The 22,172-nt window shown below is 43.2% G+C and overlaps 2 protein-coding genes across 2 annotated transcripts in view; one reads left to right on the top strand and one right to left on the bottom strand.

Annotated features, from left to right (window-relative positions):
* The window catches only part of GNAZ (G protein subunit alpha z), a 92,410-nt gene extending 86,338 nt beyond the window's left edge, over window positions 1-6,072 (top strand). The window contains exon 3 of the mRNA XM_072145550.1: window positions 3,559-6,072. Within this exon, the coding sequence (XP_072001651.1) occupies window positions 3,559-3,903 (345 nt within the window). The 3' untranslated portion in view covers window positions 3,904-6,072. The remainder of the gene's footprint in view (window positions 1-3,558) is intronic.
* RSPH14 (radial spoke head 14 homolog) overlaps window positions 1-22,172 on the bottom strand; it is a 140,448-nt gene that overhangs the window by 117,100 nt on the left and 1,176 nt on the right. The window contains exons 2-4 of the mRNA XM_072145562.1: window positions 19,845-20,061; window positions 12,933-13,035; window positions 11,769-11,887 (exon numbers count right to left, since the gene is read on the bottom strand). Coding sequence (XP_072001663.1) covers window positions 11,769-11,887; window positions 12,933-13,035; window positions 19,845-20,043 — 421 coding nt within the window. The 5' untranslated portion in view covers window positions 20,044-20,061. The remainder of the gene's footprint in view (window positions 1-11,768; window positions 11,888-12,932; window positions 13,036-19,844; window positions 20,062-22,172) is intronic.

Here is a 22,172-nt window from a genome sequence, read left to right as displayed (position 1 = left end):
GTACATAAATGAATACAACGAAGCTCAATGTCATTAAATCCAGAAATGGAGCTAAAATAGTTTGCTTTTATGATTCACAAAATGTTATGGTCTTTCTAAAGTGGGTGGTGCTAACTCTGAGATGGCCGCCATAGTATACTACACCTCCCGTGATCTCTCAGTTGCCAGTAAAGTCTCCTCCCTCTAATGCTCTGCTCCCAGTGGTAATCTAACAGACTATGCTGCTTTGTTACCATAGTAATGATGTGTGTAACTCCCCCTGACCTCAATATAAGGGTATGAAACAAAATAAGTAAATTTACAGGCTTCAGGTTCAGGAACCAGTGGTATAGTCGGCAAGGGGTTAATTGGCCAATCTGAAGTGTTCTTGTCCTTTGTTAAAAAGTTAATCTGCTGACTCTCTGTCCAATGATGTAGTGGAAAATCCATTCATGCCGAGTATCACATCAATAGAAGTCCAAGCTGGACCAAAGTTCATGGAAGAGTCAATCACTAAACTGTGGTTTTAACCTTTGACATTGTTGCCTACTGAGATTAGTCCTGAACCCATTACATAGCCTGTAGTTTACATCTCCAACTCTCCATGGATTATATGATGTTACATTTAACCCTGAAATATACAGTACAATTAAACATTTTTTATGTGTCCCTTGAAATGAATACTATCACCCCCCAATTTGTTGTCTGTCTGTAAGATAACTGGCTGAAGCAGAAGTTTCCCCTCTGCACTGGCTGCCACACATGATCCATGGCAGTGTTGGGGAACACTGCTTTATGGCACAACCACACAAGATGAATATGTTTTTTTTTTTTTCATTTGTTTTGACATTTTCACTTCAACGCTTGCAGGCCGACTTAAAAATGTGCAGCTATGGTATCTAGTCCTCACCAGATTTACGTACACTAACGCCTTATATTACATTAGTAAATGATACTATTGTAATGATTGTCTGCGCAGGAGACATTTATTAGTCTTGCTTGCTTAGGGATCTCACACGTTGCACACAGTTTATAGTAAACATATCAGAATTTCATTTCTAGGTTAGTGAGGCATATTGGAGCCATATGTATTCTACTCCTTCATACCAAGATGAATTATAATTGTGTGGCTGCAACGGTACCTGGGGGGATCCTTGACATTACTAGAATCAGACTCGCACTTCTTCTTTCTATTGGCTTGTTAATTATCTAATAGAAGCACAAAGCCCCGTGGTCACCGGTGACAAGGTCAAGGAAGAACTTGCAAAACAAGATTGTTGTCCATTCCCTTGTACTCATCTGATTTAAATGGAAAAGTATATAAAAATCTGCAGGTTCCATTCACAGCGGGAGATTTATCACTGCTTCTATCCTTGTTTTCTGGCGCGAAGCAGTAAAATAATTGCAAATTCTTGCACCATTCAAGAATTTGTGCTTAATATAGCGAATAGCCACCTTGACGCCATGTGGGTGGGGAGGGGATGTAGAGGGACGCAACGGCTGGAGGAGGGGGCAGCTACAGGGTTTTCCTGGTCCGTGTCTGCGTTCTTTTGAAAAACCAGCAAGCATTTTATGCAAAACTACGCCTGGTCAGACCTGGTGTAGCTTCAATCGGCGGCTGCGCCACCCAACGGATACATCATGAGGCCTAAACTAGACAAGGAGACTGGGGGGAAGGGGGCGCTATCAGATGATAAATCTCCCCTATATAGCGTATACACCTCCAGCAATATTGGGGGACATTCATCATTCTTGACTCTTTTACTGTAAAAAAGTAACAAAAAAAACGCCTATTTCCACCACACAGAAGTGGCAAAAATACCGCAAAGTCGCTCCACTCCTGGTGCATGCAATTCTTTTTTTTTTTTACTTATTTTGCGATTATTTGCTGACAGATTTCTTAAAGACATATAACAGTCATTGAACTGTGGCTAAAAGCCTGCCTAAGGATAACTAACCCCCATTGTGTTCATGATATCCCTTTCATCATCACCAAATAAGTACAGAGCTGTTTCATATCTCCCATGCACCATTTAGACTTCCACCAGTACTGTATTACATTTATCATGCTTTCCCTTCTGACCTCTCATAAAGAGATTTTGAATGTTCTCCATGACTGTATTATTATCAGTCATATAAACTGTATAAATGATTCTTGTACAATGGCATGCCATACCATATGGAATTATATACTACCATACATGCCAAAATACATATATACACCATAAAAAACACTTACAGTAGGTCTCTAAAGTACACAGTACAGCATAAAATGCTCACCAAGCAACTATAAATACCACAGTACAGCACTAAAAACCACCACAGAAACCAAATATGATCAGACAATAACTAATATCGATATCAGACCCAAAGCAGATAATTAATAATAACCCAGGACAGACAAATATTTAAAAATGGAGATTCCTAGAGGAGCCAATTATGATGGAGATAACCAGAACAGATTAGAATGGAATCCCCAGAGCAGATAATAATAATGAAGACTAATAACACTGGGAATGGCAGAGCAGATTGATAATACTGAATAATAAAACTGGACACCCCAGTGCAGACAACCAGCACTGGATACCCTACAGCAGACAATAATACTATTGGAGACCCCAGAGAAGACAAATATTGGAGACACACAGAGCAAACAATAATAAAAATGAAGACCCCATTGCAGATAACTAATACTGGATACCCCAAAGCACAAAACTAATACTGCTGGAAGACCCCAGATGAGACAAGCCATACCAAAGAAGACCTGATACAAGACAACTAATACCAATAGAGCGCCCAGATCAGACAACTAATTCCAATAGAGACCCCAGATCAGACAAATATTAAAAGTGGAGATCCCTAGAGCAAATAATATTGGAGACCGCCCAAGGGAGACAATAATAATGAAGATCAGCAGAACAGATTAAAATGGAGTCCACCCCAGAGGACCCAAAAATAATGGAGACCCCAGAGCAGATAATAATAATGTAGACTAATAAAACAGGGGAAAGCAGAGAAGACAGATAATATTGGGAACCCCGAAAGCAGACAGTATTAATAAAACTGGAGACCCCAGTGCAGACAACTAGCACTGGAGACCCTAGAGCAGACATTATTACTATTGGAGACTCTAGTACAGACAATAATAAAAAAAGCTCAAGACCCCATGAGCAGATAGCTGATATTGGAGACCCCAAAGCACAAAACTAATACTGATGGAGACCCCAGGTGAGACAAGCAATACCAATGAAGACCTGATGTAAGACAACTAATACCAATAGAGACCCCAAATCAGACCAATAATACCAATGGAGAGCATAAATCTGACCAACAAACTAATAAGAGACCCCAGATCAGGCCAATAATAATGCTGATCTTAGATCAGAGCAATAGTAATGATAGTTGTGCATACCTGATGTGGCCTAATTTTACAGTATATTGTACAATTTCGATCTCATATTCTATTGATGTTGATTTGATGGTTTAAAGCAATGTATATTTTCTTCTTCTCCAGAATTATATTTACCACATATTAAGTAGACTATGATTTACAACCAACTCTCTTTTCTTTGTATACAGAGCCGCATGGCAGAAAGTCTTCGCCTGTTTGACTCCATCTGCAACAACAATTGGTTTATCAACACTTCTCTAATACTCTTCCTCAACAAGAAGGACCTCTTAGCTGAGAAGATCCGACGCATCCCACTCACCGTCTGCTTTCCCGACTATAAGGGACAGAACACGTATGAGGAAGCGGCAGTCTACATCCAGCGTCAGTTTGAGGACTTGAATCGCAACAAGGAGACCAAGGAGATTTATTCACACTTCACCTGCGCTACGGACACCAGCAACATTCAGTTTGTGTTTGACGCAGTGACAGATGTTATTATCCAGAACAATCTCAAATATATTGGACTGTGCTAAGTGTTTTCCCTGGAGCCTGCACAGGACATAGGGCACGTCCTTCTCCCGGACACCACATGCCAGGGGGTAAAAGCAAACACTAAACAAGGGGTGAGGCTAAAGACAGAAGTTCCCTACATAAAGCACTGAAAGTCCAGAGTCATCCCTCACTCACATAAACTTGATGTCTTCAGGTTGAAAGGGTGATTTTTCTGGTGTCAGACCAAGAAAATAATGTGTTTATTTGCTCCCTGTATTGAGTATGTGTGGTGTGTGTGTGTTGTGCGTGGACCTTCTTGTGCTTGACTGGTGCCTGATATAGTAAACCTGTGAAGAGCTTCTTCTGGCTACCGATGGCAACCTAAGAAGTTCTCACAATAGTCACTAGGTTCTGTCAGAAAGGATGCTTTATTGCCAGCACCGAACAAACAATCATGAATAATTCCAGCTATGCCTGGCACCTACTATATGTGCCAAAGCTACACAGGGTTATAGATTTTAATAAATATTTAAAATTGTTGTACATTTGCAACTTTTTAGCTGCAATACACGATGTTTTTTTTCCCCATTGGCCCAAATATGGCTGCAGCTGCTTCAGAACTTCCTCTTTATCAAGGTGCCAATAGCTTTTTTCACTCATGTAGCCTTACTTTACACTGAAATGGATTAACATGAAGCAAAATGGGCAACCACTACATTCCCATTAGAAAATGTACAATACTGTGTTCTCATACTTCATACGACCCTCAAGAGGGCTGGAGAATAGCAGTCGGGGTTTATTTTCACACAATAGGTTACCTTTACGTACATGTGTCTCATCTTGTTTATAGAGAATGTCAGTAGAATCCTATAGACAATGCCGTCAAGAAGGTAAAACATTTCTAGACTTACTGGAAATTGGCAACGTAAGCATTGCATATTTCCAGAAGGTTCTGTCTTCTTGAAGGTAGGTATAAGAGGCTACTACATCATAAAGCATGCCAAATGCTCTTGCTATTTAAGCATTATAATGCAGCGGGTGACACTCTACATCTAGTTCAGGTGGGGATTGTTCCCTACTGTAGAGGTCATTACAATCACTAACACATGTACCATGGGGATCACCCGCTGTTTCACCTCTTTATTGTAAATCCTGTTTTGCAGCTGCTCAATGTTGCATCTGAACAACAGTCTCTATAAAGTAAACTTCGGTCACGTGAAGACGTTTTTTTGAACGTTCCTAAGCCAATATTTTGTAGGCAACACATCCGAATCTGCACTATAAGAGCCTGTTCTTGTGCCCTTTTGTTTCAAGCTATTGTTCTTCTATCCTGACCCCTCCAACGCCTCCACCGGAAGTGAAGCAAGAGTGGCTCTCAACAGGCTCCAACAGCAGATTGTTCACACAGATAAAACTGTTGAGATTTTTTTTTCTGCAACATCCCGCGCTACTTTTCACACACAAAAAAAAAAAGCGGGACATTTTTAGGACATTTTAAAGAAGTGCTCGACTATTTTTTGTTTGTTATGAAACAAAGAAAAAGTATAAAAAAAAAAAAACAAAAACACTGGAACATATGACACTGGCTATTTATTTTGCAAAAAAAAAAAAAAAACATACAAAACAATGAAAAGAAACTGTCAGCTTCTAAGTATTTACACTGAGAAACAAAGACTGTGGTCATATAGACGTTGTGGTGAGGCCTGGCTTTTCTATCCCCTAAACTGGAGCAGACGCGGCAGTGGAGCAATATGAACAATAACTTCACACTTTGCTTTTTACATGGTTTTTGGGAGCTGAAAGTGTAACGTGGTGTGATATTCCATAGGCCCACCATTACAGATACAAAGTTTTTCTGTTTTCTGGCAGTAGGGCTGCTGATTCTGGATGTCTGTGTGAAGTCTGTGTGTAAATAAGTTGAGACCGTGTAAAGCACATCCACTTAGTATGTAAATTCCTCTCCTTCCAGCTTCATGTGTAACTCAAGTCACACAGTGTCCTGAAAACACAACACCCCCTTTAATTACAGTGTATGACTCCTCTGCCAAGGGCTTCTATCCTCAGGGTCCGTGAGGCCTGCAACACACTGGATGTACCTGGCCTGGCCCAGAGTGCCTTGCAGGCTTCTTTGCCCCTGAAGACTAATGACACTACATTTTCAGAATGAAATCTCTACTGGCGAAAGAGAAATAAAGATTCTGAATGGTCAACTTGGTGTTTCATTTTTTCTGATTCAATGACTAATCCACTAGTTGTTTTTCACGTTGGAGTGTTTAAAAATGTCTCACATCCAGAGATTTTGCACCTATTACAAGTGACGTTGAAAGAGCTGGCGTGTTATAAACATGATCCCGTTGAACAGACAATTTGTCTACACTGTCTCATTGGGTTCCCAGTCTGGTACATTTATAGTAACGTTTTTAAAAATTCATTTACAGAAAGACTTTTGGTAATCACATGAATGGAGATTCCCTGTGTGGAGTAAATGCAAGATTACCGGGCCATTTTCTTCTATAGAAATGAAAGAATTGAAATTACTGTAGGTAACATATGCTCTAGTCACCATTCAGGTTCGGGAATTAAAAAGACTCCTTTCCATTTAAAGGAAATCTACCACATGATTTAAGGGGTTTTCCCACGAAGACAAGTTAGGCCCTATTCACAGGGCAGGGCCTAGCCTGCTGATCAGTAGGGGTCTCAGTGCTGAGACCCGCGCAGATCGCGAAAACGAGAAGTCCGCAGAATAATGGAGCTGACGGAAATTGCTGAGCACTGCACTCGGCGATCTCCATCGGCTCCATAGAGATTAATGGAGCAGAACGGTAATGTGCAGCCAACGGCTCTATTACTCTCATGGAGCGACGAGGGGTCGGTCTCAGCACTGAGACCCCCACTGATCAGCAGGTTAATCCCTATCCCGTGGATAGGGCCTAACTTGTCTTCATGAGAAAACCCCTTTAAAGGGAACCTGTCACCAGGAACCTCGCTTCCACTAAAGACAGGTTGCAGAAGCCCATGACGCCTGCATTGCAAATCTGCCTTTTTGCCTTCTCCAAGCATTTGTATTACAATATAATTGTGTGTTATAACTTACCTTGCACCCTGACAGAATCCTCTGTTAAGTCCCATGGGTTGCCTTTGGTTTGGATGCATTTCAAAAAACAACACCTTACTTGTCTATGCTACAGACTGCTTAGCTCTCAGTCCCCACCTTTGTGCTCCTGTACAACTCCTCCATCCTGCTCCTTCACAGAGCTCACAGCGTGGTGAGCTGACATCAGTGGGGGAGGAAGGATCTGTGCTGGGCACAAAGGTGGGGGGGGGCAGAGAGCCAAGGAGTGAGCAGCACAGAAAAGTCAGGTGTTTTTTTTTTTTTTTTTTTAAATCGTTCCAAACCAAAGCCAACCCCTGGGACTTAGCAGAGGATTCTGTCAGGGTGCAAGGTAAGTTAAAATACACAATTCTATTGTAATGAAAATGCTTAGAGAAGGCAGAAAGGCATATTTGCAAGCAGGTGTGATGGGCTTATGCAACCTGTCTTTAGTGGAAGCGAGGTCCCTGGTGACAGGTTCCCTTTAACTCGAACAATGCACCACCACTGCTTAAATATCAGCACACCAGCATACTATTAGCAAGATAATATGATAATAATCGACTGAATGCTGTTAAAAAAAGTTTTTTAATCTTTATTTAAATTAGACCAAAGGGCTACTAGGAGTGTTGGCAAAGCCTCTCCGGGCTACATGTCACCTGCACCTAGAGGTAGATTTCTGAAGGCTGCCGCTACATGCATGTGGAAACTTACAGCCATTAATTCTCCACTTGGTGATTCTGTGAAATACGAAAATATGCTTTCCGGGATGGGAAAAGAAAAAAATTGCCTCTGGACTAGCTTGTAGGCAGTCCCCTTAATATCAAGCATGACTTTTTCAGAAAGCCAAACCAGTAAGCTTTCTGAAAAAGTCATGCTTGATGGCAAGAGGCATTGTTTTCCTTTTCCCATCCTGAAAAAAATATACTGTTATTTTTAAGTTTCCTATTCATGCAAGTCACTGAGGGTCCCCTGTCCTCTTAAACACGGGGACTTCTTTGGGTCCCGGTGTTTAGATTTTTATCCACAGTTCTGCAAATTTGGGATAAATGTGCTACTGGAAAAACCCTACCCAATAAAATTGTTGATACGCCAAATTCTTTTCTTCCACTTAAGGTCATTCTCAGCTTTAGCAAGGAGAAGTCTAATGATGAGCTCCATCAAACATAGGAATTAATAGCAAATCCGCTGGCCTCTTCTTCAGAGGCAGACAGGTTGTATGCCAATTCATTAGAGGATAATCCTTTACTCATTAAAGATAATCCTTAAATCTGCTACTCACATCTATGGCAAATGAAATCAAATGCTGCCATTCTGATACTGCATTCATTGGTTCACCAACCTAAGCATCCATGGCAGAACATGTGGAGATGCCAGGGCCTCTGCCCAGAATGAGAGGACTATTTATGAGATGTCCAGTACTGATATTATTGCGTTCTGACTGTAATCTTGTCATATTTACTACAAAAATGGACGGTTCAAGGCTTCAAAGAGGTTGTCCACTTTACCTCATGTATTTTGTATTGTGTGTGGAGGGCAGTATAAGGTAATTTACCAAATATACATCTACTAAATGTTCTGCACTGATTTCTTGAAATGTAAAGTAAAGCCCTTGTTCAGAAATGTATTTTCCCTTATCAGCCATTCCTGCAATTAAATGTGTGAAGATGGAGGAACATGTGATCTCTAACTATCCATGATAAATCTACCTTCCAGGACCTTATGATAATATTCATAAATACAAGCTTCCGGTCCTGAAAGGTAGATTTGTCATGGACATTTAGAGATCACATGACCCTCCATCTCTGCCCATTTTATAGTCAGGAATGTCTAATAAGGTAAAAGACATTTGTGAACCAGGGGCTTTAGTTTTCATGAAAGCCGTGCAGTGCATACTTGTAACTTACCGAATATCCTGCCCCTTCACAAAAACATGAAATAAAGTGGCCGACCCCTTAAACTCTCTAAGTTTCTAAACTTTAATAATAAAAAGGCTAAGTGGTCCAGCCTCTCCTAGGCCCTTGGATCACCAAATGAGTGGAGTGGCTCGTCACATGTTGCTCCATTCCATAGGAGTGTTGGAATATCTGGAGCAGGCTGCTTGTGTGTCACTCTATTGTTTTGGGGTTACAAGGACAGCTTTTCACATGAACAGAGAATATGGGATAACTTGCTGTAACTATAATATCCCTTTAGAACAAAGCCATACTAAGGCTGCATGCTCACAAACAGACGCATGTACGGCTGCAAGCATGTCCGCAACATTTCCTATCTGTCCTCGTGTTACAGCCCATCCGCTGTGGATCTCTCTGGAGAGGGAAGGGGTCACCCCTCCTTCTCTCCATGGCGCCGGACATATGCCCGCCTGGCCATAGTTGTGTGGGCATACGTTCGTGTGCATGCAGCCTAAGAGTCTTATCAGGAATTCACACAGAAAATACAGCTTCAGTTTGCATACATACTACTATGTACTGCATCTGTGTGGAACTTGCTGTGACCAGAATACCCATCTAACCACCATTTTACAGGAAGAATTATACAAATGCAGAATATTAAGAAAAATTCTCCCGAGTGCTTGTGAGGAATGTAAACACTTAGTAATGCAGACATGCTACTGGAGGTAACAAGGTTCATGGCAGTCCCAGCTTCTCAACTCTTTCCTATTGTGCCACTGCAATGTACATTGTGTTACAGAATAAGTATCATGTACTGGCACCAGCATGGGCCTAGTAATAAGGGTAAGTGTGTTGCAGTATATTTTATTTAATATTATATTAGTTTTTAATCCTGTCTGGAAGGCAGTGCCCAATTATCCTCGGAATAGACGAAACAAAAATCACTACTGGAGTGACTTAAAGGTGCGGACTCAATATTGATGCCCTATAGATCTAGTATCAGCAGACACAGCAGAACAAGGACGTTGTGTTAACGGGGTATACTCATTTCGGCAAATTATTATTATTGTATGTATAATGAAAAATTATACATTTTTCCATTATACTTTCTGTATCAATTCCTTACAGTTTTCTAGATCTCTGCTTGTTGTCATTCTATAGGAAGCTTCTACTTCTTGTGGACAGAGATCTGACCATATGATCACACAGGTGCTGTGGCTCGTTAGTATCACAGAGAGTAATTAGAGCTGTGGGATATATAACGAGCCGTGCACCTGTGTGACCATAGTCAGATTTCTGTCCAGTGGAAATAAACATAGAAGCTTCCTATAGAATGACAGCAACCAGAGATCTAGAAATGATACAGAAAGTATATTGGAAAATGGTATAACTTTTCATTAATCAAACAATAACATTTATTTGCTGGAATCGGACCACCCCTTTAAAATTGTGTTTATTTTGACTCTAAAGTGGCGCTGGAGCTAATCCCTAACTAAGGGATGATATTGAATACACTGCACTAAGAACCTTGTTGAGAGCGATGGTAAGTTTAGGTCTAAGGATGGTCTATAGAACATGGGCATTATTTTTCAGTATACAGATTAAAGGTCACTGTGGGGATACACATGCTCTAAAGTTTGGCAGGTATCCCACGGCCCCTTTGTCACCCATGTCTCAGCGAAGCAGATGGAATATTATTACTGATAAGACATGAGCTTCTGAATATCAAAGTCCCCAAAGACAGACAGGCAGATGTCAAGCAGCAATGCCACCTAGAGGCAGGGTTGTGCTACTGCCTTACTAGTCATGTTCTATCCAGATAAGGATTGACACAAACAATATTCCAGATATTCTGTATGCAGCAGGTAATATAACAGTTTATAGATTTGTTGCAAGCCTGCACAGTATGGAGCAAATTTCCTCCTGGATACAATATGAAACTGCTGTTGACATGGGCCAATTAATGCTGGACTTTGCAAAAGAGGGAATGGTGGCACCCAATTCTGAATTCATTAAAATATCAGGAAAGGAACAGCACACGGCAGAGCTAAACAAATACGCTCTCCAGAAATACGATACATAGCAATATTTACTAAAATAGACCTATTACGAATGCCAGGAAGTTATCTCTTAAGGGTATTTTCAAGTAGATTTCTGCATTTCTAATGGGATGAAATCCCTGTTCAATCTATATAGAGGTAGAGTTGGGGTCTGCACTCTGCAAAGCAAGATTAAAGATTGAAGAATAGCATCCTGTCTCTCAATGGTTTCCTACTATCTTGGGATGCTCCTCAATACTGTGAGACCCTCCAAATATTGCATGGGTTGCATTATGAGTAAATCCACCCCTGCATCCATATAGCAGACTTTTTGCGTTGGCAGAAAACAAAAATCTTGGAGATCGGTGATCTTAAAATCATGATGGTTAGTTGAGTTTATATGAACAAAACAAGTGAATCAGCCCGTTGCTGTTGCCGGTGCCAAGGCTGACGTTCAGTTGTTCATACTGTATATACTGTAGAAATCTCAGAAACATTCAGCACTCAGCGGGAATGGGAAGGGCTTCTGCATAATATAACAGCCTCTGAAGCTACAGCATGAAGGGGCTCTGGTAATGCCCCCGAGGAGCCCTTAAAAGGTCAATAGAATAATTATTTTATTAATTTAATTAAATTTATTTAAGTTTATTTTAGAAGGAGGGAGGCCATGGATAACAAATATAAGAAGATTATCACAGGCACTATGGGTAAATTTCCCTGGTTTATCATGATAGATAGATAGATAGATTTCCTTTAAGTATTTCTGGAAGTAAATTCATAGCAAATCATATAAATAATAACAGGATTTAATTTTATAAGAAAAACCTAGATTTGACTTATGTAATTTACATAAGTTCCCATTGACTACAGTATAGACTCACCAGCAGGAAGCTCAGATAACATTTCATACGTTTGATGCATATTCCTCCGACAGATGTCCACTGGGTCATCAAGGAGGTGAGACATGGAGGTAATAATATCATTTCTCAAGATGCCATCTCTGAAAACAGTATGGAAAGTAACATTAGACATTGATTAAAGGGAACCTACCACCACAAATCTACCTATAAAGGTAGATCGGGTGGTAGGTGGATCAATGGGACGTGAGGATAGCCCTTTTAAGGTCTAATCCTCACTTCCCCACACTTTTTTGTTAACTTTTATTAAACTTGTATGCAAATTTACTTATGCGGCTACTGGGGCGTGGAGTAGCCGCATCTGAGGTTACACGAGGCGGCTACTCCACGCCCCAGTAGCCTCTTTTCCCCTCCTACTCACCATCTTCGGCGCGCAGCTCCGGGTAGCTGCGCGCCCTCGTCCGGAGATCCTGCCGTCTGCACATGCGCAGAAGAGCAGGCCCGCGCCTGTTTCGGAGCAGTGACCGCGCAGTCTGCATGCGCAGACAGCAGGATCGCCGGACGAGCTCCGCGTAGCTGCGCGCCGAAGATGGTGAGTAGGAGGGGAAAAGAGGCTGCCGGGGCGTGGAGTAGCCGCCTCGTGTAACCTCAGATGCGGCTACTCCACGCCCCAGTAGCCACATAAGTAAATTTGCATACAAGTTTAATAAAAGTTAACAAAAAAGTGTGGGGACGTGAGGATTAGCCCTTAAAAGGGCTATCCTCACATCCCATTGATCCACCTACCACCCGATCTACCTTTATAGGTAGATTTGTGGTGGTAGGTTCCCTTTAAGTTAAAAAAAACCCCTAATAAGTGATATTTATGTGGTGGTCCCTGGATACCTTACAGCTTAGTAACCTTTTATTTCCAAATGTTGGTTCACAATGGTGCATCAGTGCATCTTGCTGGTGCTGACCACTCCTTTTAGCGTATAAATACTATACCCTGGTACCACAGCCATGGTACGAGTGGCCTATCTATTATACTTTTATGACATGTGGAGTTGGCAGGTCATAAAGGTAAAAATGGGTGTTTGGTTAAACATTCTAGGAGAGTCTGATAAATCTCTATTCATCCAGAATTCCTATCCTTATCCTACATGGTCTTTATTCTCATCAGGTTTTTTCTTCTGAGTGATCACCAACCTTCCAATGTTATGACCCGCCATTATGTAGAAGATCTCTGTCGTCTTCTGACGAACTGTAGAGTCTTGATCATACAGCAGAGTTTTCAGGCTTTCCATGAAACCTGTGATGGGATAATAGATTACAGAGTTATAACCTCCTATCTAATGGCACGGAAGCCAAAAATTCAAGAATGACCTATAATGTTCACATCATAGCGAATATCTTTACATATGTTACCTATTACATTTATAGAATTGGTCATGTTACATGTTTATATGCATTAACAAAGCCTAACTTTTTAAAGGGTTGAGCATATAGGCTTCTACCTGGTTTGACATTGTGTGTGGCAACTTCATGGACAACTTCATGGTGAGCAGTCTGGCAGGTGAAGGAACCAAAACTTGCCCAGCTGGCATCCTGAAAGGGTCCTATTCTATTTACCCAGACTATGCACATTTGTATCAGACCAGCATGCACTTGTGTCACTTCAGAATCTATTATTTGGGTAAAGAAATACATTTCTAGTAACTCTTACAACCGACACTCATATCGGCTTCCCAGACCCTTGATAGTGTGACACGTGAATACTGGGGGTTAACTGCAAGGGTTCTTTGGGCAGAGCTGTACTCTATACCAATGTACAACGCTTAGAGCAATATTAGGTCAATAGCAATGCATTAATAGCATGACTGTGAGACATGCAAAGTGATAATGTGACCAGTGGACATAGAAAAGGCTATTGATATCTGCAAAAAGATCTAGTGCTGATAGAAGGATGTGATTGTACCAGGGAACAATCCCATTACTATATACCTTGGCCTGCAGCATGAAGTTCTGGGACTGATGCTAGTGTCACATTGTGCTCTTAGACCATCCATCAACAAGGAAGACATATGAATTATAACACAGATTAACATTTGAACCTATAGTATATATCAAAGAATAGCTTCTACACTAATGTCTCTATAAGGCTGTTTTATAGGGCCATAAGACTACAATTGTCAAAAGGAATCAATCTGTCAGGTCCAGGAAAGCTGGACTTGTGTATGTACAGTGCTATTTACATGACTTTGTTAGAGTACCATAGCCCTTGCCAATGTGGGCCTCATGGTTATAAGGGTTATGAATACCACTCCGCGGCATTGAAGCCTGTTATAAAACCTTGGGTAGAGAATGTGTGCAGACGCAACCAATTGCATTTAACTGCTACCAGGGGGGTCTGTCCAGACTCCACCACTGAAATGAGGACAGCAGCAAATATGTAGTTTCTAGGAAGATGCTGGACTGCTGGGCAATCCCAAAATATGTGTGATAGGCACCTATCTGACCATACTGTCTCCAACAACGATTCAAGGAGCTTAGGTATATTTCTGCTAACCATACTGGACTGTGTTCTGGAGTGTGTTCTCACCTGGTGCTGGTGGCCACGGCTCCTGCAGCCTGTGTGTATGAGATACTCCTATGCACATGACTGACAGCCTGTATAATGGTGTGATGTATAATGGTGTAATGACGCCTCCATGTGCTGCCTGGTGCTGGCGCCCCCTGCAGCCTGTGTGTGTATGAGATACTCCTATACACATGACTGACAGCCTGTATAATGGTGTGAGGTATAATGGTGTAATGATGCCTCCATGTGCTGCCTGGTGCTGGCGCCCCCTGCAGCCTGTGTGTGTATGAGATTCTACTATACACATGACTGACAGCCTGTATTATGATGTGACACTGCTGGTGCTGGCTCCTCTATGTGCTTCCTGGTTCTGGCGCCCCCTGCAGCCTGTGTGTGTATGAGATTCTACTATACACATGACTGACAGCCTGTATAATGATGTGACACTCCTGGTGCTGGCTCCTCTATGTTCTTCCTGGTGCGTGCACCCCCTGCAGCCTGAATGTATACACAATACTCCTATACACATGACTGACAGCCTGTATAATGATGTGACACTGCTGGTGCTGGCTCCTCTATGTGCTTTCTGGTGCTGGCGCCCACTGCAGCCTATGTATGTATGAGATACTCCTATACACATGACTGACAGCCTGTATAATTATGTGACACTCCTGGTGCGTGCACCCCCTGCAGCTTGTGTGTATACACTTCTATACACATGACTGACAGCCTGTACAATGATGTGACCCTCCTGGTGCTGGTGTCCTCTGCAGCCTGTGTGTATACACTCCTATACACGTGTCTCACATGTGTCAAGGAGAACACAGCATGTCAGGTACTTGTGTAGCAGATGTCTGTGTCTCTCACATGTGTATAGCAGAACATGTCAGGTACATGTGTAGCTGATGTCTGTGTCTCTCACATGAGTATAGCAGAACATGTCAGGTACTTGTGTAGCTGATATCTGTGTCTCTCACATGTGTATAGCAGAACATGTCAGGTACATGTGTAGCTGATGTCTGTGTCTCTCACATGTGTATAGCAGAACATGTCAGGTACTTGTGTAGCTGATGTCGGTGTCTCTCACGTGTGTATAGGAGAACACAGTATTTCAGGTACTTGTGAAGCTGATGCCTACGTATCTCACAGGCATAAGATAAAGCACAATCACCAGCAATTACTCACATGTCGTTCGCCAGCTCTTTTTCGTGAATGACGGGAGCCGGTTCCCCACAGTGAGTCGATGGCTCCAGTAACTTTGCCCCTAACTGGCTCACCAGTTAAAAGTGTGTGGAATGGGGTGACTAACTGGACTGCGGCTCCCTATTATGCATGTAATAGGGAGCCGTTAATGAACCAGAAGAGCCGGCTCTTCTTAGTGAGTGGAGCCTATTGAGATGATTTTACAATTAGTACTGTATGTAGTGCCATAATATGGCAAAATATAGGACATGTCCTTTTATTTGCACGTGGTCCGGTGAGACATTGGGGCAGATTGTCGCGATCCTGCGGTGCGTTGTCTGACGAAGATTTGGATCTGCCGCGATTCACTAAGGTGAATCCAATTTCCTGCATGTGTTGTTTCCTCGCTGAGATCCACCGTAGTTCACCCTCTTCTTCCTGGTGCATGTAAGTGCTTGATCTTGCGACACAATTTCGTTTTCAAATTCCGCGGTTTGTCCGAATAAGTTGCGTTGTCCGACGGCACGCCCACGATTTCAACTGAAACGCAACTGAAGATAAACATCAATGGCATTATGAAAGAACCCGTAACCGCACATTCATCAGTTTTTATGACATTTTTGGGATTAGCGCTACTGAGTCAGGTATTCAACTGGGGATTGTGTCGCACACGATGGGATTGTGGCGCAGCTGCGCTAGCTTTCATGCGACAGAAATCGGGGGCGGCCCATCAGACGATCCAACTGATTTGGACTGAGCGCGGGATTTAATTTTCAAATTGTGTTGCAAGATCAAGCACTTACATACAAAGGGTAGTACTGTAGAAGTTGAACTGAGCGTTGGAAGCGACACATGCAGGATATCAAGCGCACAATCTCAGTAAATTGTGACACAGTGCATTATCGTCGGACAATGCACTTTCGGGGAACGTGTCAGGAAAGGTAAGTAAATGTGCCTCATTGTGTCGGTGGAAAAAACCGAAGTGTGAAAAAGCTAATTGAAAAGAATAGTTCACTAAGACATCAGTGAAAAATCAGTGAAGCCAGGAAGAGAAAACCAATCTCTATGGGGCAGATTTACTTACCCGGTCCGTTCGCGATCCAGCGGCGTGTTCTCTGCGCTGGATTCGGGTCCGGACGGGATTCATCAAGGTAGTTCCTCCGCCGTCCACCAGGTGGCGCTGCTGCGCTGAAAAGCATCTGAAAGCACTCAAGTTCCCCGAGCCGGACCAAGTGACGGTAAGCGCGTCCCAAGCGACACTTTTATTGTTTTAAATGCGGCGGTTTTTCCGAATCCGTCGGGTTTCCCCCGATTTCCGTTGCGTGCATGCCGGTGCCGATGCGCCACAATCCGATCGCGTGCGCCAAAATCCCGGGGCAATACAGGCAGTCCCCGGGTTACATACAAGATAGGGTCTGTAGGTTTGTTCTTAAGTTGAATTTGTATGTAAGTCGGAACTGTATATTTTATCATTGTAATTCCAGCCAGAACTTTTTTAGTCTCTGTGACAATTGGATTTTAAAAATGTTGGGTTGTCATAAGAATCAATATTAACACTAAAGCTTCATTACAGACACCTGTGATAACTGTTATAACTGATCATTGTAGCCTGGGGCTAAAGCACAATAAATTACCAATATCCAGAGGTCTGTTTGTAACTAGGGGTCGTATGTAAGTCGAGTGTTCTTAAGTAGGGGACCGCCTGTACAGGGAAAATCGGCGCAAATCGGAAATATTCGGGTAACACGTCGGGAAAACGCGAATCAGGCCCTTAGTAAATGACCCCCTATGTGTCCATAAGCTACAATGGGTTCAGTGAGAAATCACTGATGTGAAAAAACGCCATGTGAAATCACCCTAACACCTACTAACAACAGCACGGTCCTAAAGGCATGTCTCTCTTTTCCCATGCTAGAGAGAAAGCTCAAATCAGGCCTCTCTTTTTGAAAGTGACAAAGGCTCTGGAAAAACCTCCATTTCAGCAAAGAAAATTCACAATTAAAAGAAAATGATGCAGTCTTTTTTACTCCAAAAATGGTACAAAATATGCCCGCCTAGATTTCCAAACAAGAGTATAGCTTGAATGGGGTTGTCTAATGGGTCGCGGATCGCATTTTTGTCGGTCTGTGTGCCATTTTCGGGGATTACACGGCTTGCACGGGTATTTAACTAGTGTCTTGCTGCGATTGTAGCGCACACCAATGATTTTTGGCGCAGCTGCTATGGCTTCCATGCAACACAATTTAGGGGGCGTGCAGTCGGACGATCCAAATAATTCGGACTGAGCGCGGGATTTAACTTTCAAATTGTGCCGCGAGCCCAAGCACTAACATGCACCGGGAAGAAGAAGGTGAACTCTGTTGGACCTGAGCGGGGAAGTGACACATGCAGGATATCAGGCGCACAATCTTAGTGTATTATAGACGGACAATGCACTGTGAACTCAAGCGGCCTGGTAAGTAAATGTGCCCCATTGAGTTAGGCCAGGAAGTGACTAAAATGATGATGATAAAGCATCACAGTTTACAAATCATGGAAAAAGGGCCCTATATTTACTTATTCTCATTGACCGACTACAATGGAAAGATTTGAAGGTTTTTCGAATTTATGTCCCTCTCCTTGGTTTCGGCTTTCAAATCCCAAACAAAAATAGTGATCAGAAAGCTGCAGTCTGAATGGGGTCTCCTCATCCAGATGCATCAAAAGATTGTGAATTACCGTCACAATTTACTCTCATCTATGTGATTACCACAAGAACTGGCCGATGTGAGTAGGGCCGGGTTCACACAGCAGAAATTTTCATGAGAATTTGTAGGCAAAGCATACTGAAGGAAACTGTAATGGAAAGATTTGTACACATTCCGTGTATTCTTTATGCCAACAAATACTGATATAACATACTGACCATAATACTGCCGTGTGCAGCAATACTACAAATCACATGATCATACTGAGATAAGAAGAATCTTCAGTAGGTGACAGAGCCATCAAGTGGTGGAAAGCAGAATCACATGTGGCTGGAAATGAAGAAACTTTATATAGTGAGACCCCAGGCACACAACTCAGAGGCGTTGCTAGGGGTTCATTATAGTGGGGGCAAAACTCAACCAAGTGAGCCCCCAGCCCAGGTGTCCCAATATTCCATACTATAAAGTGACCATATAGCGGTAGATACTGTAGATACTACATGCCGGATTGTCGCCATGGACAGTTGGCTTCCCATGGAGAGGGGAGAGGCAAGGAGAGCTCACCCACTAGTTATGCCCTAGACCATGGTCTACACCCAGAATCCATATGTTGTGTGTGCATGTAGCCCACATGTTAAACATGAGTCTTAATGTGCAACTCCCCCAAATGATAAATGTTGTGAGAACCCAGAATCTAGATTTTCACTGTGAACTGTAAAATTGTGACATTTACAATCACATACATCTTTTTGTAGTTGCTTCCACTAGTTATTAACACTGAAATGTTTCTATAACCCCCTGCAGAGATAGATGGGATTTGAGATACCCAGGCGGGGAGGCCTTTAGTTGCCTTGTTTATGTTGGTTCATGTTGTTCAGAAATGGCACAGAACCATCATAAGCAAAAGAAAAGTGAGCGAGGAAGAATAGGCTGAGACAAATGCTCATTGAAGGGGGGAATTATCAAACCTTGAAAAAATTGCAATTCCTCAAACTGCATATGTGTACATGAGGCCCAATACTAACAACATGACGCATAGTGGGATGCAACACATTGATGCAACCCTTTACCCTCACCCAGTGGTACCTTCTGCAGAATGTGAAGGGCACCCTGGGCCCATTGAGAGTGCCATAGGCCCAGATGGGCTCAGTATACAGCACGCCTTATTCTTTGTAATGAGCCCCATTGTTCTAGTCTTTGATCTTTCCTAGTTAATGTGTACTACAAAACTAAGACCCATATCACATCTCCGTTCGATCTTAAGTTATTTCCTTCAGATATTTTGAGCCAAAACCAGGAGTGGATGAACACACAGAACAGGGGTAAGTCCTTACAGAAGTAGATATAGAAGTAGAGAAGATATAATGCAAAGACTTGCCCTTGTGCTGTGTGTTTGGCCACTCCTGGTTTGGGCTTAAAATAACTGTAGACCTAACAGAGATGTGAACTGGGACTAAACTGTCTGACATCCCCTCTCTCTACATAGTGTTATAAAAGTGAGGACAATGTGCAATAATTCCCATCATCTGCCCATCATGGCTGAGCTGTTCCTGGATAAAGTGTTGCCAACTATACAGTACCCATCCTGACGCTGGACCCTCAGGTACCTCACCTGCCTGGCAGGTCCTATAGACATAAGAGCGCCACTTATTACAGGAAAGCGTGACTTACCCAGATGTACAGCCTGGTAGACATTCTCTGGGTCATGCAGCAGGTCACACAGTGCCATCAGTGCCCGCTGTCTGCTCAGCAGCTCGGGGGCCCCCAGCTCCTCATTTAGTTTTGGTAAAGCTCTTGCTCCAAAAGCAACAGGTGCTTTAGTGGGGTCGATATTGGGTGGTAGGTAAGGAGATGTCCTGGCTTCAGCCATTTTACAGTCTTCTATGTCCTAAGAGATAAAACAGAAGGTTACTTGGGGTTGCACAGGACAGAAATAGGGCCACAGTAGGAGTACTCAGCTGGAAAATGAAGGCGGTATATGGTGGTATAGTACCGATACACAGCTGGAAGATGATGGCGGTATAGTACCGGTATACAGCTGGAAGATGATGGCGGTATAGTACCGGTAAACAGTTGGCAGATGACGGTGGTATAGTACCGGTACACAGCTGTAGAGGATGGCGGTATAGTACCGGTACACAGCTGTAGATGATGGTGGTATAGTACCGGTACACAGCTGGTAGATGATGGCGGTATAGTACCGGTACACAGCTGGCAGATGATGGCGGTATAGTACCGGTACACAGCTGTAGATGATGGTGGTATAGTACCGGTACACAGCTGTAGATGATGGCGGTATAGTACCGGTACACAGCTGGTAGATGATGGCGGTATAGTACCGGTACACAGCTGGCAGATGATGGCGGTATAGTACCGGTACACAGCTGTAGATGATGGTGGTATAGTACCGGTACACAGCTGTAGATGATGGCGGTATAGTACCGGTACACAGCTGGCAGATGATGGCGGTATAGTACCGGTACACAGCTGTAGATGATGGTGGTATTGTACCGGTACACAGCTGTAGATGATGGCGGTATAGTACCGGTACACGGCTGGCAGATGATGGCGGTATAGTACCGGTACACAGCTGTAGATGATGGTGGTATAGTACCGGTACACAGCTGTAGATAATGGCGGTATAGTACCGGTACACAACTGGTAGATGATGGCGGTATAGTACCGGTACACAGCTGTAGATGATGGCGGTATAGTACCAGTACACTGCTGGAAGATGATGGCGGTATAGTACCGGTACACAGCTGTAGATGATGGTGGTATAGTACCGGTACACAGCTGTATATGAGGGCGGTATAGTACCGGTACACAGCTGGAAGATGATGGCGGTATAGTACCGGTACACAGCTGTAGATGATGGTGGTATAGTACCGGTACACAGCTGTAGATGAGGGCGCTATAGTACCGGTACACAGCTGGCAGATGACGGTGGTATAGTACCGGTATACAGCTGGCATATGAGGTGGTATAGTACCGGTATACAGCTGTAGATGATGGCGGTATAGTACCGGTACACAGCTGTTAGATGATGACGGTATAGTACCGGTATACAGCTGACTGATGACGGTGGTATAGTACCGGTATACAGCTAGCAGATGACGGTGGTATAGTACCGATACACAGCTGGCAGATGATGGCGGTATAGTACCGGTACACAGCTGGCAGATGATGGCGGTATAGTACCGGTACACAGCTGTAGATGATGGCGGTATAGTACCAGTACACAGCTGGCAGATGATGGCGGTATAGTACCGGTACATAGCTGTAGAGGATGGCGGTATAGTACCGGTATACAGCTGTAGAGGATGGCGGTAAAGTACCGGTATACAGCTGTAGAAGATGGTGGTATAGTACCAGTACACAGCTGGCAAATGAAGGCGGTATAGTACCGGTGCACAGCTGTAGAGGATGGTGGTATAGTACCGGTACACAGCTGTAGAGGATGGCGGTATAGTACCGGTATACAGCTGTAGAGGATGGTGGTATAGTACCAGTACACAGCTGGCAAATGAAGGCGGTATAGTACCGGTGCACAGCTGTAGATGATTGCAGTATAGTACCGGTACACAGCTGTAGATGATGGCGGTATAGTACCGGTACACAGCTGTAGATGATGGCGGTATAGTACCGGTACACAGCTGGCAGATGATGGCGGTATAGTACCGGTACACAGCTGGCAGATGATGGCGGTATAGTATCGGTACACAGCTGTAGATGATGGCGGTATAGTACCGATACACAGCTGGCAGATGATGGCGGTATAGTACCGGTATACAGCTGTAGAGGATGGCGGTATAGTACCGGTATACAGCTGTAGAGGATGGTGGTATAGTACCACTACACAGCTGGCAAATGAAGGCGGTATAGTACCGGTGCACAGCTGTAAATGATGGCGGTATAGTACCGGTACACAGCTGTAAATGATGGCGGTATAGTACCGGTACACAGCTGTAAATGATGGCGGTATAGTACCGGTACACA

Source organism: Engystomops pustulosus, chromosome 1, assembly GCF_040894005.1.
Source record: "Engystomops pustulosus chromosome 1, aEngPut4.maternal, whole genome shotgun sequence".
Taxonomy (NCBI): domain Eukaryota; kingdom Metazoa; phylum Chordata; class Amphibia; order Anura; family Leptodactylidae; genus Engystomops; species Engystomops pustulosus.
This window is presented reverse-complemented; position numbering and strand designations above follow the sequence as displayed.